We start from the raw sequence: 18,554 nt of genomic DNA on the forward strand, positions 1-18,554 counted from the left end.
ATTTCCCACAGGAATAACTAGCATCACCCTTGTGCAATACAATTGTTCTTTCAAATGTGCCTGGGTTGATTTATCATATCAATTCTTTCTAAAGCTAGAACTGTGCATGATATCTCTCTCTCTCTCTCTCTCTCTCTCTCTCTCTCTCTCTCTCTCTCTCAGCATCTGACATAGTTTTAAGCACTCAGTAAATATTTGTTGAATAAAAAATGAATTAAAAAATAAACATTTAGGTATTTTTCTCATGAAAAGTACTCAGAGGTTTATACAACACTAGTGAGACTCAATCTTTATCCTCAAGTAGCTTACATTCTAGAGGGACAGACTGCCAGGCTCTTTAGTTGTTATTTATTTTTTTTTTTTTTTAGGCCAAGTTAAACCAAATGATTTCTCCCGAGGTCTTGTTTGTGGCTGCCAACATTCATGTGTCACTGAGAGTCTGTCAACTATGCCTTCCAGGTCCTTAATTGAAATAAAAAGATAAAATCTTTACACTTTACCAAAATCTCTTAGGAACCCTTAAAACAGTGTGGGTGTCTGTTTTGGTGCTGAGGATTGGACCCCCGGGTTCCCTACCTCTGAGCTATTACCTCCAGCCCTAATTAAATTTTAATTCTGAAACAGGGTCTAGCTAAATTACTAAGGGCCTTCCTAAAGTTACTGAGGCTGATTCCTAAAGCAATCCTCTGGTCTCACCCTTCTAAATGCTGAGATCCCCAGTGTGTGCACCACCAGGCCTGCAGAACACTGAGTTTTATTTACTTTATGAAACTTGCTCTTAATTTAGTCTTTTGGTTTAAAGCACCAGCAAAGAGGTATGTATACCTTGAATAAAACCAGACCGAGTCACAAGGGTTTCCCATGAGATGGACGTTTCTGGACGCAGTGGGCTGATTGCAGCTTTGGGTTGTCCGGTCCCCACCCCACCCTGTCCTGCCTGAAGACTGTTACATTAGAGTAGGGGGAGAACGCTCTGGCTGCTCCTGCCAGATGGACAGTTTGCAGAGTGGACCCTCCCACAGGCTCTGGTCCGCTGGTGCAGCTGTGTGCTGGCCCTGGGCACAATCCACTTCTCCCCAGAGGAGGGAAGTGAATGGTGCGGCTAAGAAAGACGTTCCCAGCAGGAAGGAGGTGGCGGGCGGGCCGGCCGACCCCGAGAGGGTTGGCTTTTGAAGGACTCTTAGCAAAGGCCCTGGCTCGACCCTCCTTCAGCGTGAGAAAATCACATCCGAGTACCGATCTTCCTGACGCTCAGCATCTGTTTGTCAAGACAGCCTTCCTTCGCCCCCCTCCCCTGCTCATTACCCGCTCTTAGCGACCTCAAGCTTCCTGCCTTTGCAAAGCGACACTGAAAGGGGGAGGAAGCGACCACCTCCATCCCCCTTACTGCCTGGGGGTTCCGGCTCCATTGTGAGCCCTGCACATCATCCTGTCTCCTTGATAGGCGGGGCTGCGGGGGAAGGAGGAGGGTTCCACCCCCCACCCCACCCCCCCCCGGACTGGCCGAGGCTTTATTCTAGAGTTACTGGAGCGTGGCTGCGCTTTGCTTCCCCGTTTGTAGGTGAAACCCCATTGGCTTCATTGGCTCCTTGATTTAAACCACGCCCGGCTTTCTGCCCGCTTTGCTGCTCCGGGGCCAGGCCGCCCAGCCGCCTCCCAGCGGGTTTGCGGAGAGCCGGGCACCGCCGCCGCCGCTGTTGTGTGGATGCCGCGCGCATCCGCGCGTCTCTGGCAGAAATGGCTAACAGGGGCCTGAGCTACGGCTACAGCCGCGAGGTGCAGGAGAAGATCGAGCAGAAGTATGACGCGGACCTGGAGAACAAACTGGTGGACTGGATCATCCTGCAGTGCGCCGAGGACATCGAGCACCCGCCTCCTGGCAGGGATCATTTTCAGAAGTGGTTGATGGACGGGACGGTAAGGCGGGCAGCGATGTTGGTTGCTGGGCCGGTGGGCAGGGACACTCTCCCCAGGGCTTTTCCTTTCAACGGGAGGTCCCTGGAGGAGCTGCTGTTGCCAAGCTCTGTGTCTCCCTCCCAGGAGGAATGGGGATGCCTTTCTTTCTTTGGGGTTGGAAAATCTCTGCTCCCCGCACAATTCCCTAGCTAGCTTCAGAGCATCCTCCGCCCATCCAAGCATCACAGCTTCCTTCTGAGTTGTCTGCAAATTGGAAGCCCTGGTTATAGTTCCACTGAGAAGAGAGATAAATATTTCCTTGGGATCTCCCCAGTCTTCCTGCATCAACGTTTCTAGGTCCCTTTCTTCCCCCAGGGAACTAGCTGGTTACACAGTAAAACAAAGAGAGGTTGGAGAGGCTGGTAGCCTCCACATCCTCTGGGAACCATGCTCCCCAGAGCTGCCCAATGGCTGATTGTGGGTGGATGGGTTCTCCTCAACCTGAAGGGAGTCCTTATTTGATAACTGCTGCTCTGGCCAGACGCTCCTGTGTGTTTGGGGCCTGAGGACCACAGGCTGGGGGAATTCAAGCAAGTCCATCTTTTCTGGAAGGCTGTGATTTACTGTTACATAACCGCCATCCCACGCATTGGTTGGGTAGCCCAGGACTTGGATGTCTGGGAGGAGGATACCCAGTTCAGCTCTTTTACCCGCCATTATCACATATGGAATGAGAGTTATTGAAAGCAGATCCTGATTCTCCCCTGGGAGGCACGAACTCATCCCTCCATTAAAAGTGTGGAATCGTGTGCTGGTCATCTTCTGTCACTCCCTATCTGTAAATATTTGTTTCCTCACCCTGAAAAAGGAAGGGAGGAGCAAGGCAGGGATGGGGCTCTGGGGCTGCAGAGCTCTGGGTGGTCAGGTGCAGCCCTGGGACCAAGCCATCTGGATCTTTGGGGTTTCCCTTGAGAGCCTGGCCACACAGGCCTAAACCTATTCCTTCCTGGTGCCCATGGATTGCTCTTGCTCAAACCAGGTGAGCTGGACTTTGTGGTGTGTGTGTGTGTGTTGGGCAGGGTGAGGGGAGGCTGGCTTCACTTCTCTTGCACACTGATTACAAAGGAAAACACTGATTCTGTGTCCCCCTCCCCCTCCTCCCCCTTCAGGTCCTGTGCAAGCTGATAAACAGTTTATATCCACCAGGACAAGAGCCCATTCCTAAGATCTCAGAGTCAAAGATGGCTTTTAAACAGATGGAGAAAATCTCCCAGTTCCTGAAAGCTGCGGAGATCTATGGCGTGAGGACCACGGACATTTTTCAGACAGTGGATCTATGGGAAGGTAAACAACCCTTCTGCCTGTGTGTCTGCCCTCCCCTCTGTCTGCCCCTCCCTCCACCCTGTCTCTTTGTGGAAACCATTCACAGCGTTCTTCTCCCCTGTGCCTGTGGGTGTGTGGGGAGTGTTTTCCGCGGGCATCACAGGGGCTCTATTAGCTCTGTTTTGTGATGTTCTATCAAAAAGAGGTTATTCTCCCCTAGGAACGCACACCCTGAGGGCATGGTAAAGGACCTTAGAAAACTAGTGCACAAGCAAAAAAAAAAAAAAAAAAAAAAAAAACCTCCACAGAGAGGAAGAGAAAATGATTGCTTGGAAGCCTTGTATCCCCAATACCCTTCCATAACAAAGCACCGCCACTGGGAGAGAGGGGAGGCACAGGGCCAGAGGGCTCAGGCTCACAGACTATTTTGTCATTCCACTGGAGAAATAGCATTCCAACCTTGTATTTAAACAATTATCTGCAAGCTTGGTGACTACCTTTTAGACAGACATTCTGTCCAGAGTGTGTGACAGTCTTTTTTTTTTTTTTTTTTTTCCACATTTGTGACTTGACTTGGTAAGGAAATCTTACAAAGGCATACATAAAAGTCCAATCACATTCCTGGACATATTTAGCAAGTCACTATTATTGGAAGAAAAAAATGATATCAATGGAGGTGCTGCCAGGTCAAAAGGTCCAGTGTCTATCCCTTTTAGGGAAAACATGCATGTCTGTCCATGTCGCTGTGACCTTTCTGGACTCGGGGCTGCCTCAAGCACTGAGAGAAGCAGGCTCATCTAAGCGGGACTGCCACATTGACTCTCACATGCTCATTGTCACCGGCTGACGCTGTGGCCCAACTGATGGGTTCCCCAGGGCATGACCCAGATGGCTCAGCTGAGAGTGAGAATGGGTAGCCCTCCTCTGATCAGAGGTGTGGCATTTTAAGGCATGTTCAGAGAGCGGTTAAAATGGATTTTTTTAGCAGAGAACCATTCTCCCAAACAAGTTATAAAGAAACAATTACCTGCTTAATCCCCACAATTACCTCCTTAATCCTCTGGGTCCTGCAGAGAGCTGCCATTTCACGACTCCTTCATAGTTAAAATCCTGCCAAGGGGTTTCCCTTGCATGTTGCCATTATGTAGAAACTCAGATACCTAAAAACTCATGCCAGGCATCAGAGTTCATAGACACTGCCTCCCAATTCCATACATAGACCCAACATATGATTCTCCCAGTTAATAAAGAGAGCTATGGTTTATTGATGTTCTCCTGCATACTAGGCATTGGATAAATGCCATTCAGTTCTCCTTAACCAAACCATGAGGTAAGTGTTTTTAATCTCCCCATTTTAGAGGATGGTTACTCATGTCCATCTGAGAGCTAATAATTAGCAAAGTCTGGAGTCAAACCCATCCCTTCTGATGCCAAAGAATAAGGCCTAAACTAGTCTTCTAGGTCATTCTTTGGCTAGGGAGCCTAGCTTCTTTTATCTCCATCATGAATATGCTGTTGGATTATAACAGTGTGGAGTTGATGAGGAGGAGAGGGGGATGAGCCAAGGCTGTGTGGGACTGAAGGGTAGGACTTTAGTGTGGATGAAAGGGACCCTGGTGAGTCTCCCCCAAGTGCAGAAAGTGTGGAGGAGGAGGAAGAAACTGGAGGCTGTAGCAGGTGGGGGTCCCCAGGGAGATTTCCTGTCTTGATGTCACGGAGGCAGACAGCTTTGCTTCCTTTCTCCCTCTTCCAAAGACCATGGAGGGGTACTTTACACCTGGCAGGTACTTGCTCACAGGAGTGGGAAAGGGTGCAGGGAGCAGTGATCCCTGAGGAACAGTAGGTACAGATCTATACCACCTGCTTTGGCCCACCTTAAGAGGAAGGCTAGGGTTGGGTCTGGTGGTGCACACTTGTAATCCCAGCATTTGGGAGGAGGCTGAGACAGGGGGATCACAGTTCGAAGACAGCCTTAGCTACTTAGTGAGGCCCGCTGCAACTTAGTGAGACCTTGTTTTAAAAATAAAAAAATAAAAAATAGGGCTAGGATTGTTGCTCCAAGGTAGACTGCTCCTAGGTTTCATCCTGATACTGGGGGGAAAAAAAGAGAAGGAGGAGGAGGAGGAGGAGGAGGAGGAGGAGGAGGAGGAGGAGGAGGAGGAAGAGGAGGAGAATGTGGTGGTGGCAGCTAGGAGGAACAAGTGACTCTGCTAGTCTACTGCTAGGGCAGTAGACAGGCAGGCTTCAGGACAGGATAATGCTTCCAGAAATGGAGAACAATATAGACACCAAGGATCCTATCCTCAGGGTAGAAGAAAGAGAATTAAATAAATAATAATAATAAGGAAAGAGCCTCACTCTAAGAGTGCTTGACCATTCTTTGCTCAAAGGTCAAATTCTAGGTAGGTCATGCAAATGCTTACAAGTTTCCACATGAACCCTAGGCCCCAGGGATGGTTGGAATTCAGGGAGATTCGTTTTGAGTTGGACAAGACACTTGCTGTCCTCTCACGATCATTGTCTGATGCTCTGGCCAGAGCTGGTTTCCATACAATGGAGTAGGAGGTTGAAGAGTTGGTTTCTTTGAGCAAAGAAGTGGGGAGTGTGGAATCGTGCACTGAGCAAGCAAAACTGGGGGCTTTTTGTAAGAGCTGCCGTGGCTCGTGATTTGGGGGATGACTAAGCTGGAATCAAAAGGATGCTGCAGGGCGGGGCTGGCATGTTTTGATGTGTCTGCCTGTGGGGGTGAACACATTTGTATGCACAGATATTTGGACTAGCTGTTTAGCAGTCTCACCTTCTCCCCACAACTCTTCTCCCTAATGGAGGGAGGTTTCAACGCCGACCTCGTGTTTGCTCACTGTAATTCCTGATTCTGTGCACCATGGTTGTGGTGGCTGAGGCTGCTGTGGCTCCGTTCCTCTTTTCCTGGGTATTTTTCTTCCTTTTCTGCAGGCATTTTATACTGATTGCCCTCAGTCCCCCATTTCCCTCACCTGGCATTTTCTTCCTGCACAGAACTGCTTGCCCACAGTTGCCCATTGTCATTCCATCTGCCTCTGTATTGTGGACCAATAAAAGCTGCCAGAGTTCTGGCCTGGCATGGTGGCGCACGCGTGTAATCCCCACGCTTGGGAGGCAGAGACAGCAGGTTCGAAGCCAGCCTTGCTGACTTAAAAGAGCCTGTTTCCAAATAAAAATATAAAAATAGGTCTGGGAGTGTTGCCCAGAGGTAGAAGGGCTTCCAGTACAAAAAAAAAAAGCTGTCAGAGTTCAAGCTCACCAGGTGCCTTCAATGACTTATATAGGCAGAGGCCCCAGATATACCCACCAACATTAAACCCCCCTTTGAGGTGAAATGGCTGGAAAATATATGGGGACAATCAAAATACATGCTTCTTCAAAAAAGGAACTTAATGCAAATTGGTCCAGAGGACAGCCCAATCCTGGGGACATTATAGACAAAGCTAATGAAGTCGCTGCTGGGCTGACCAGTTCTTTGGTCATAGGGAAGAGCACAGCTTAGATGAATGGAATGGGTCTTTTTTTTTTTTTTTTTTTTTTTTTTTGGTGGTACTGGGGGTGGAATCCAGAGGCTTTCTACCTCCAGGGCTATACTCCCAGACCTATTTTATATTTTATTTGGAAACAGGGTATCACTAAGTTGCTGAGAGCCTCACTAAGTAGCTGAGGCTGGCTTCGAACATGTGTGATCCTCCTGTCTCAGCCTCCCAAGCGCGGGGATTACAAGCATGCGCCACCACGCCCAGCTTGGAATGGGTCTTAGATGAAGGAAAGTGACTTGCAGATTTGCCATGGCTGCCTGGAAAGGGCAGGATGGAACCATCTCAGCTGTTTGTAACTCTGGAGAGAGTATGCTATAGGTAAGATTTCAGCATCTTTTCTGTTAACAGAAATGGGAGAGGAGACGGAGAGGAGTAGGAAAGGGAGGGTGTGTGTGTGTGTGTGTGTGTGTGTGTGTGTGTGTGTAAGAGAAAGAACTCATAAAAGCAAGTGGGTACACTGATCTCATATCTAGTCAGAAAGGTTTCATGAGGATGTCAGGGTGATCTGGCTCAGACATCTGTCACCCCAGGGTTGTTCCAGCTCATCTGGCTGACTAGGCGGGTGTCTCCTGCCTCCCTTGTGGCTCCACGTGTGTTCCTGCTGGAGCTGCCTATTGGGTTCAAGAGAGGAGGACCTTCCCCAATAGGGAAGGACCATTCTGTGGTCAAAGATGTGCCAATAGCTCTGCTCTCTGCTAGAAAGACAGCAGTGAAAGCTTTATCCTGGAAGGTGCAGTAGAGTTGGACTCCTGAGTCAGAAATTAGACTGACTGGTTCAAATCTGAGCTCCAACACTTATCCATTACCTTCTCTAAGCTTCAATCTTCATGACATGATATAAATGATGCGTTAGAATTGCTTGAAATAGTGGTCTGGAAAAAGTAGAATACAGTAAGGGTTGGCAATGTAAATTATTCTTAACATTGACTTGTCCTTTCTAAGGTGAATAGAAAAATGAGGGATGAAGGAAGGAAACTGGAAGGGCCTGTATTCTCGGAACAAAGGGACATAGTTAATGGCCACACAAAACAGCTGATGGGGTTGCCTAGGTGACCGTTGTCCTCTCCCCCTCTCTGGAGCCTTCACTAGCCGATCCTTCTCCAGATACAAAGGTGTCAGCTTTACATGCCATCTTATTGACCTTTTTCATTTATTGGTCATTGACTTTTAACACCATTCTATATGATAGATTGCTTTAGTAATTCTGCACCTAGAAAACCAACTTCAGACTTCAAGCATGAGTTTTGGAGAAAAGTAGACCTCTTGAACCTTCTTATTCCTTAGCTAAATACTAGCTAAATACTGTGCAACCTGGTTTAAGTTGCTCAGCTCCTCAGAGCCTCAGTTCTCTTCCCTGTAAACGCTCTCGTGCTTTTCTTGGAGGGTTCTTGTAGGGATTAACTGTGTAAAATTCAGCTGGGCATGATGGCACATGCCTGTGATCCCAGTTCTTGGGAGGCTAAGAGAATTGCAGATTTGAAGCTGGCCTCAGCAACTTAGCAAGGCCCTCAGCAACTTAGTGAGACTCTTTCGCAAAATTAAAAATAAAATAGGGCTGGGGGTGTGGCTAAGAGATAGAACATCCCTGGGTTCAACCCACAGGACCACGTGCATACACATAAATGTGCGAAAGTACCTAACACAATGCCTGGCTACTAGATACCTAGTAACCGCTGGCTTCTCTTCCGCCTACTATTTGCCCATCAACAACTGACCTTTTTAGTGTATTTGTATAACCACTTGATGAGTATTAGACATAAAGAATTCTAGAATGCCAGGGCAGACAAGACTCAAAGGTCAATTAGTCCCATTTTTCCTCTAAGTAGCCTTTCTGAAGAGGATCCTGGACGTGTGGTTTCTCTTATGCCTGCTCCCTACTCTTGATGATGAGTGTTAGGGAGGTGTGGTTTACACTGGAAGTGGAGCGCCTAGAAGGTTCACATGGATTCTCTGGGGAGGTGTCACTATATGCACCATTCTTCAACAGCAAGAACAGAAGAGGCATTTTGCTCAGTGCGAGAGCTATTTTGGGCTACTGCAAGGTAGTGTAGTGACCCGAGACATCACACATGCCTGGTGCCTCAAGCCTCCTTTTCTATCCACACAGTCTCATTGCTCTTCTCTTTCTCCCCCTCCTCCTCCTCCTCCTCCTTTTCATCATTTTCTTCTTCCTCCTCTTCATCCTCCTCCTTCTGTGTGGTACTAAGACTGAACCCATAGGCATTCTATCTCTGAGCTATGCCCCCAGCCCTCTTTTATTTCTTAACTTGAAACAGGGTCTCACTAAGTTCTCGAGGCTGGGCTTGAGCCTTCTATTAGCTTGACTGGGATTACAAGCGTGCAACGGTGCCTGGCTTTACCGCACTTCTTCAAGGTGGTGCTGACAATTGTACTTGTTGAGTTTTTCCTTTAGCACATGGTTCTCAAATGCTGGCATGCATCAGAATCACCCCATAGGCTTGTTCAAAAACAGACTGGTGGACTGCAATCCCAATGCTTCTGAGATATTAAATTTAGGATGAGGCCAAATAATTTGCAGTTTTTACTAGTTTACAGGTGATTCAATATCTATTGGCCTGGGATCCCCACTTTGAGAACCTTGCAGAGTTTCTCTTTCCTCAGGTAGGAGGGAAAGCAAGTAGCCAAAATTCCATAAACCCTACAGAGCAAATCCAACCTACTCCCTGATATCTGTCCCTTCACCAGAGAAAAATTTTCTCTACCTTGAGTAAGAAACTGGGAGCTATGCCTAATTATTTTTCAGGGAAACATGAAATAATTTTTAATGTACTTCCTGGTTTCTCTGTAAATGCAAGAAATATATTTAAAAATCCAATTTTTTTCAAGATAAATTCAGCTTCTAAGATTTTTATCAGTTGCTGATAAAAAAATAGAAGTGGCTCTGAAAAAACAACCTAAGACTGATTTTTTTTTTTTTTTTTTTGGTGGTACTGGGGTTCCTGGAAGCCCTCCTTCCTCCGGGCTACACTCCCAGACCTATTTAATATTTTTGAAACAGGCTCTCTTACGCCAGCACGGCTGGCTTCGAACCTGCGCGATCCTCCTGTCTCCGCCTCCCAAGTGCGGGGATTACAAGCGTGCGCCACCACGCCCGGCGTTCTTTTCTATTTCTATATTAAAAATTAGTCTTGAGCCAGGCATGGTGGCGCACGCTTGTAATCCCCGCACTTGGGAGGCGGAGACAGGAGGATCGCGCAGGTTCGAAGCCAGCCGTGCTGGCGTAAGAGAGCCTGTTTCAAAAATATTAAATAGGTCTGGGAGTGTAGCCCGGAGGAAGGAGGGCTTCCAGGAACCCCAGTACCACCAAAAAAAAAAAAAAAAAAAAAAAAGAAATAGAAAAGAAACAGAAAAGTCGGAATAGAAAGTAGAGATGGACCAACTGAATTCTCCTATTCAAGATGACTTCTCCATGGACTCTGTTTCCCTCTTTATCCTTCTCATTTATTTCTTTTCAAAGACATGCATAAGATACCTTGCAATTAATTTTAAAGTTTAAGAGAAAAATCTCATCAGAGCATCTTTATGGTAATAGTATTCAAACTTTACCAGCATTAATAATTCTTGGGATGGTTTGGTACAATGCCAAACCTTTGATTTTCCCTAGAGATTATAGTTTGGTAATTTGGGGTGCTTGGCTATTCTTGAGGTAACAATACTTTGTGATAATTCGGGAAACAGGGAATACTTTAATGTCAAGTTAAAATGTCCATCACTACCTGACACTCTGAAAAGACTTCCCGAGTCAGACAGAAGAAGCTACCAGCCATGCCACTTTTTTTCCCCCATAAGACTGTTCTTTTCACTCAGTTTTAGGCCACAGAAAAGATAAGAGGAAGATACAGACATCTCCCATATGCCTTCCTCCCTCATACTTGCATAGATAGCTTCACTACTACTAGAGTGGTACATACATTATCATTGGTGAAGCTACATTGACACGTCGTTGTCATCCAAAGCTCACAGTGTCCATTAGGGTATCCTCTTGATGTACAGTCCGTGGGTTTGGACAAATGTATAATGATGTGTGTTGACCACTGGAGTATACAGAGTATTTTTACTGCTCTAAAAATTTTCTGTGGTTCACCTTCTCATCTCTTCCTAACCCCAGTCCTGGCCATCACTGATCTTAGTGTCACCTTTGTTTTGCTTTTTCCAGAATATTATTCAGTTGGAGTGATAGTGTATAGCCTTTCCCAATTCTGCCAGCTCTTTTTTTTAAATTAAGTCTAATATTAGCTTTCTTCCATGACAGAGAGCTAGAAGAGACCAGGCAGCCCAATTAAAATCCTGAGATGTGGGCCAGGCTTGGTGGTGTACGCTTATAATCCCAAGTAGAAAGGCTGAGGCAGGAAGATTGCAGATTCGAGGACAGCCTCAGCAACTTAGCGAGGTTCTCAGCAACTTGGCGAGACCTTGTTTCCAAATAAAAAATAAAACAGGGTTGGAGGTGTAGCTTAGAGGTAGAATATGCCTAGGTTTAACCCCCAGCACCAAAAAGAAAGAAATCCTGAGATGTTAGGGCAAATTTGGCTTCTTTTCTTCCCTGTGTTGCTTTTCTTCTTCTGGCAAGTGGCTTATTCTTAGATCACCGTCAGAATTCAGTTTCATTTCTGCTATTCTTGCATCTAGAAAATTTTCAACCCCCTTTTAGGCGGTCTGTCTTCTTTTCTTGGAGGAATGGCCTTGAGCGGTGGGGTTTGAGCTGACTTGAAGAGGCACCAGCATCTGCCAAAGTGTCTAGGGGTGGCTTTCAGGGAGCAGATTGAGTCCAAGCTGCCAGAGCTCTGGGCTGACTCCAACTTGGATCCAGGCCCTTCTCATAATCATCAGTTTTACTTTGGGACTTTGTGGGAGATATTGCTGAAGGAAGGAGTTATTGCTTAACAAATATGATTTAGGACATTACCACATGCCAGGCATTGGGATTTTTAAAAAAACTGGAAACAAAAATATTAGAGCAGTGCTTGCCTGTCCATCTAGCTGCACGAGGGTCATCTCAGGAGGTTGCCCCAGAATATGAGTATTGAAGATGCTCACGTCATTCTGGTGATCGCGTTCGGAAGTCACCAGGTGAGACCCATGTTTCCCTAACTTGACTGATGGTTTGAATCACTTAGGGAGCTAATTAAAAATTTAGTCTCCAAGGACTTGCCATATCAGTCTCTCAGGGAAATGACCTCAAAATTAATATTTTAAAAGAGATAGCCCCTCATTCAGATCACACAAATATGCCAAGAAGCTGGGGAAACTGCTATGAAGCAGGTTGTGTATGGTCATTTTTATAGTTGTACTATTTTTGTGTATGGTACTAGGGATTTAAGCCAGAGTCATTGTACTTTTGAACTATATTCCCAATATTATTATTATTAGTAGTAGTAGTAGTAGTAGTAGTAGTAGTAGTAGTAGTAATCTTTAATTTGAGACAGGGTCTCACAAAATTGCTGAGGCTTGCCTCGAATTTAAGATTCTCCTGTCTCAGCTTTCCAAGTATTGAGATTACAGGTATGTGCCACCACCCCTAGCTCTTTACTTACACATTTTTGAAGGCTTCATGACAAGACACGCATTATACTTGGTTGTGATGCAAACAGTTTAGTTTTTGTTGTTTTATACCCAGCACACTTCTCAGATCTTCTCAAACTTCGCTGTTTTCTTTAAGGACTTCAGTTTCTAACACCTAGTTGTAGAAATCAGCTTTCACCAGTGGTCCCAATTTCTAACGTGTGCCCCTTCCAGCTCACAGTACAAACTTGATCTGGACTTCTGAACTTGCAAGAGAGGTCAGGCTGCAATGAAGCCCTCTCCTTCAGCCCAAGAGCACTGAAATTCTGCACAGGGAACTGCTAAGTAGAAAGCATAACACCCATGACAAGAAAATGAGCTAGAAGTGAACCGGTTATAGATGGCAGGTTTCTAGCCCCAGTTATTTAGAATTTTGACAATCATCAACTTGGTCAGCACACTGAGCCCAACTGTGTTTGTTTTAATTTTACCTGGGTGAAGTTACAGCAAAACCAGCCGGGCGTGGTGGCGCACGCTTGTAATCCCAGCATTCGGGAGGCTGAGACTGGAGGATCGTGGTTTGCGGACAGCCTCAGCTACTTAGTGAGGCTCTCTGCAACTCAGGGAGACCCTGTTGCAAAATAAAGAATAAAAAATAGGATAGGGATGTAGCTTGGAGGTCAAATGTCTCTGGTTTCCATCCCCAGACCTGAGGGGGGAAAAAAAAGATTTGTGGATATTTGGTGGGAGCATTAGATCCTGTGGCCCAAAACCCTTGCTTTCCCTCTGGCCCTGAGCTGATGCAGCCTCTGGGGCCCCTTTACTATCCCAGATCACAGGCTGAGAACACACGCTTTTCTATCCAGCCTGCAGGGGGCGCCGTGTTGGTGACAGCGTGCCCCAGAGGACTGACTGTGGACACAGCATTCCTTCAACCCCAAGCTGGGCTCTGCTTTTCTTGTTGATTGACCTTGGGCATGTTCATTAATCTCCCTGAATCAGTTTTCCCATCCATAGATGGGAGGAATAATTCCAACTCTGTGAGGTTAAGATTACATGTGAAAAAGCATCTGACCTATACTTTACATTAGATCTCCTGCCTTGGGACCTTTCTTAAGGAAAAACTTTCCAATCCCTTCTTGTCAAATAATGTCTCCTCTCCCAGTTGCTTCTGCCTTAGTCATGCAATCACTGCTGGGATGAGGGTGGGGTGGTATTGATAATTCTAGATTTCTGAATAGCTCACCCTTGTCTGCAACTTAGTTCTTTTTGTCTTTTCTGGATGCCCATAGTATGTACATTAACTGCCTACTTGCAGAGGAGGCTCATCCTGTAGTTTAACAAAGCTTGCCTGGACGGTTCAAACCCACTCTTTTCAACCACCAGAAACAGGCTCCTTGTGTGCTCTTGGTCCAGAGGAGAGACGATGGGTGTGCCCCAACCTAACCCTTCCTGTGCTTCAGCATTGTTGTAGGTTCTTGTTAATGGCTCACTGTTGAAGAGCCAACCCACTCCCTGTCGCTTCCTGGAATGATCCCACAGAATGTCATTACTACAGATATATATATATATATATATATATATATATATATATATTTATTTATAGCATATTACCATAAGTGACAATTACGGAAATGCCTTTCGTCTGTGAGGAAGAGTCATCCTATCAGCTGTCTGCATTTCCTCTCTCCTAATTCTCAGTGTTCCTCATGCCCTTCCCTTCCCATCCGCTGCTCAGACACTCCATTCTCTACCACCCCAGCTGTTTCTTCAGTGTGTGCGTGTGTGTGTGTGTGTGTGTGTGTGTGTGTGTGTGTGTGTGTGTGTGTAAGGGCTTTCTCCATTGACAGCATTTCATCCTGTATCCATCAGCTAATCCCAAAGGCCCTCAGGATCCAGGCTAGCTGCCTGTGGTTGATGCTGGAGGATGGGGAGGGGAAGAGGCTCTGCTCTCTCCTGTTTGAATAAATGGATCCCCGGCTGAACTTCCTTTGTGGGCCTTAATTGTTTATTTTATTACCATTCATGCTCCATCCTCATTTTCCATCTGCCTTTCCCCTGTAATTCTGTATTCCCCAGTGACTGAACTGCAGCAGACCACAGATGGCTCGCTCCATCCAAAGAAAGTCTTTTCACAAAAGCCCTTCGCTTTCCCAGCTCCCCACCAGGCCCAAGGCACCTTCGAGTTTTAACTCAGTCCTCTCAGCTCTTGTGTTCCACGTGGGCACTTTGAACAGACCTTCCATGTCCTTCTCAGTTGCAGACTACCTACACAGCAGCATCCTTCTCAGTCCAGGGCATGCCAGTCACCTGGAAGGGAGGAGAGGAGGAAGGATGGGCGGGCCAGGCTGACTCGCAGTGCCTGGCTGCCTTTGTCATGGGCTTCTCTGGTGACAGGCTTCCCTCCCCACGCAGCTGCTCCTCACATCTTCCTCTTTGCTCTCCTCTCTCGCGTGCACCAGCCAGTGATTTATTATCTCCACTTAGCTCCTTCCACACAGCACAAAATAAAGGGCCTCTCTCTTGTGTCACATTGAGTGCCTTCTTTTTTGGTGGTACTGGGGTTCCTGGAAGCCCTTCTACCTCCGGGCTACACTCCCAGACCTATTTTTACATTTTTATTTGGGAACAGGGTCTCCTAAGCCAGCGCGCGCGGCTGGCTTCGAACCTGTGCGATCCTCCTGTCTCTGCCCCCCAAGTGCGGGGATTACAAGCGTGCGCCACCACGCCCGGCAACGTTGAGTGCCTTCTGAGTTGGTTGATTTGCTGCTCCCCCCTTGCCAGGCCTCCATCCCAGAAATCTGGAGAACACTCACTTTGATGAACCTGGATGACTTTAGCCCCTTTAAACCCAGATGAGGTAGAGAAGAGGAGCCACCTGGGGTTTGGCACCAGATTATTCTGTCCAACCAGTTTCTCTCCAGGTTCCTTTCCTCTTGCCAGTCTTGAGGAAAGTGGTCTCCTGTAGTCCACCACACCAACACCCCCACACACAGGACCTTCCTTCCACACAGTGTGCAGAACCCAATAAGGTGAGGTCCCCTGCCCAGGACAGTGACCTTTCTGTGTCTGAGCTGCAGTGTTTAGAATGCTTATTCATGCAGCTGCTGTGAATGAATTAGAAAGGTTACTAAAATGAATAAAAAATAATTAACCTTCCAGGGGTGTGGCACATACCTGTAATCCCAGTACTTGGAAGACTAAAGCAGGTTTAGTAGGTTTGAGGCCAACCTCAGCAACTTAGCAATACCCTATTAAAAAAAATAAAAGGTAAAACAGGGCTGAAGGTGAAGTTCAGTGGTAGACTGCTCCTGAGTTTAATCTTCAGTATAAAAAGAAAGAAAAAAATGAATATTTAACCATATTGGGTTTATTTTTGGTCCTTTCTGAGCAATTTGGGTATAGGTCATCTCAGAGCCCCTTTGAGAAGTGTTTGATAGCACCTTCTTGAGTGTGGCCATCCACAGCCTCCTCTCAGAACTTCTCTCCTTATTCCCCTCTCTCTTCCTGCCACACCCTTCCACAGTTCCTGAGCCCTGACATGCACTTCGCTTTAATCTCTTTCTTGACTTCCAGGAAAGGACATGACGGCTGTGCAGAGGACCTTGATGGCTTTAGGCAGCATCGCAGTCACCAAGGACGATGGCTGCTACCGGGGAGAGCCATCCTGGTTTCACAGGTAAAAGTCCTTTCTCTGTCTCCTGCAGCAGAGAGCCAGAGGCAGGGTGTGAAGCCTTGGGGCTCCCCAGAGACTGTGCATATACAGAGGCCTTAGGATCAAGCATTCCTGGCCCCAGAAAGACAGATTGATGTGCTACTCAGACCAACATCCTGCCTGTGTGGGGCAGAAATAAGCCTTTTCTATTAGATAGCTGGGTCCCCCAGCTCTGCCAGCTTCCTCTTCAGGGGACCAGTGGGGATGAATGTCCTTCTCAGAAGCAGCTTCATGGATTAATTATGGCTCAAGAAGTTCTGAATTTTCCCCTCCATCTTTTTCTCCCTTCCCCTCTCTCTTCCTTTCTCCCTCCCACTCTCTCTTTTTCTTTTTGTACTAAATAAAGGTTAAATATATCCTCTTTGCCAAACAGAGTCCTGATTAATACCTAACATCTCAGAGTATTGATTAATAACACCCTCTCTCACTCTCAAACATGTCCTGGTTAGCTAGGTATGGTAGTGCTTGCCTGGAATCTCAGTACTTGGGAGGCTGAGATAAGAGGATCACAGGTTTGAGGCCAGCACATGGTAACTTAATGAGACCCTGTTTCAAAATAAAAAATAAAATAGGGCTGAAGGTGTAGCAAGTGTTTAGATGATATAGTTATTTCACTTTACTAAAAGAACCTTTTAGGGTCTTTTCCTGGGAGGGAGGTAAAGACAAGAAAGACACAACATTCAAATTGGATAGCTTATGCCAGGAGTGGCGGTGCACACCTGTAGCCTGTAATTCTAGTAGTTGGGAGGCTGAGGCAGGAGAAATGCAAGTTTGAGGCCAGCTTCAGCACCTTATTGAAAAACTGTCTCAGAATTAAAAATAATTAAAAAAAGACTGGAAGTATAGATTGGAGGTAAAGCACTACTGGATCCAACCCCTAGTAGGAAAAAAAAAATTTGGATAGTTTAGCTGTAAACGAAGGGGAAAGAACACCTTTTAACAAATAATTGGTGTTTAATTTCCCTAGTCCCTCTTTCTTGTCGAGATTTATAAAGAGGTACCAGCATATGTTATTTTAAGTGATTTTGGTTTAGAAATCTTGTTATCAACCCATTGAATATTGATTCAATATTATTAGTGATCTATCAGACGATATGGCTGCAAATCCAAACATTATTCACTTTCTAGCTTTTTACCAAAGTTTCCTGACCTCTGATCTAGAGTTAGAAATTTTTCCTTGTTGCACCTCAGACTCTCAACCTTAAAACAGAACATGAATCTTTTTTTGACCTTATACAGGAAGGCTGGAGTGGGATTAATGTCAGGCTTTGTAAGAATGTTGATTTTAATTTTTTTTTTTTTTTTGAGGTACTAGGTATGGAACCCAGGAGCATTCTGTCTTTGAGCTACATCCCCGGCCCTTTTTTTATTCCTTATTTTAAAACAGGGTCTCATTAAGTTGAGGAGGGCCTCACTAAGCAGCTGAGGCTGGCCACAAACCTGAGATTCTTCTGTCTCAGCCTCCCAGGTACTGGGATTACAGGTGTGTGCCACCACGCCCAACTAAAACTTAATTTTTTACAAGGGCTTTTTAGGACTGCAAGGAAGGGTGAGATGAAGCAGGCTGAGAAGGCCTCAGGTGGTGGGGCAAGAAGGGAGGGGGGATAAAAGAAGGAAAACTGAGCGTGTGTGCCCCAGCAAGGCAGCTGTGGAATCTCCTTTCCTCTTAGCTAGAAATTCTGAAATCCATCTGGGCCTCTAAGGATAGGCAGTTCATGCATCAGCTTGGGCGCAGCTTTGAGAAGAAGCAGGACTGCAGGGAAGGTCATAGCTCAGCGGGAAGGGCCTGCTGGTCTATTTGGTGACCTCAGTATAGTCTAACTGTAAATGGTGCTAAGAGTTTTAATACTGCCCAATGACACTGTTCCATCTCTCGCTTCCTGACCAGGAAAGCCCAGCAGAATCGAAGAGGATTTTCAGAGGAGCAGCTTCGCCAGGGCCAGAACATCATAGGCCTGCAGATGGGGAGCAACAAGGGGGCCTCCCAGGCGGGCATGACCGGGTACGGGATGCCCAGGCAGATCATGAGGTGCCCCACCCCGCCCCAGTAGAGAGGACGAATGATCCACACCACCATCTCTACGAAAAAGAAATAGGTAGTCAGTCGCCTTCTGACCTTCTCCTCTTTCTCAAAGCCTCCTGTCCCTGGTTTTTCCAAGTGCTGCGTTTCTGCCAAGAATCCACGTTGCCTACTGCTGCCACCTTCTGTTCATTTAGAACTATGCAAGGACTCCGCCTCCTCTTCCCCAGCCCCCTGGGTGCGCCCAAAGTTCCCTTGATTATTTATTTATTTATTTGCCAAAAACTCCCCTCCTCAACTTATAGAACACACCTAATAAATAGTCTTGTGTCTTAAAGTGTGCATTTTGTTCTTTGTCTTAGGAACTTTGCAGGCTGGGCTGGTTTCTTTTTAATTCAAGAAGCCCACAAGTTGGGAGGCTGAGACACGAGGATCACGGGGTTCCAGATCAGCCTCAGCGATAGAGCAATACTCTCAGCAACATAGCGAGACTCTGTTTAAAATTTTAAAT

At 46.4% G+C, this 18,554-nt stretch overlaps 1 protein-coding gene across 1 annotated transcript; it reads left to right on the forward strand.

Moving 5' to 3' along the window:
- Positions 1-1,737: 1,737 nt before the first annotated feature.
- Positions 1,738-18,074, forward strand: TAGLN3 (transgelin 3; the record flags this gene model as incomplete). Its single annotated transcript, XM_080696511.1, has 4 exons — positions 1,738-1,917; positions 3,066-3,240; positions 15,885-15,987; positions 17,912-18,074. 4 exons carry the CDS (start codon positions 1,738-1,740, stop codon positions 18,072-18,074), a joined length of 621 nt encoding a protein of 206 aa, XP_080552637.1.
- Between the last annotated feature and the right edge of the window lie 480 nt (positions 18,075-18,554).

Source organism: Muscardinus avellanarius (genome assembly GCF_963383645.1).
Source record: "Muscardinus avellanarius genome assembly, chromosome: 5".
Taxonomy (NCBI): domain Eukaryota; kingdom Metazoa; phylum Chordata; class Mammalia; order Rodentia; family Gliridae; genus Muscardinus; species Muscardinus avellanarius.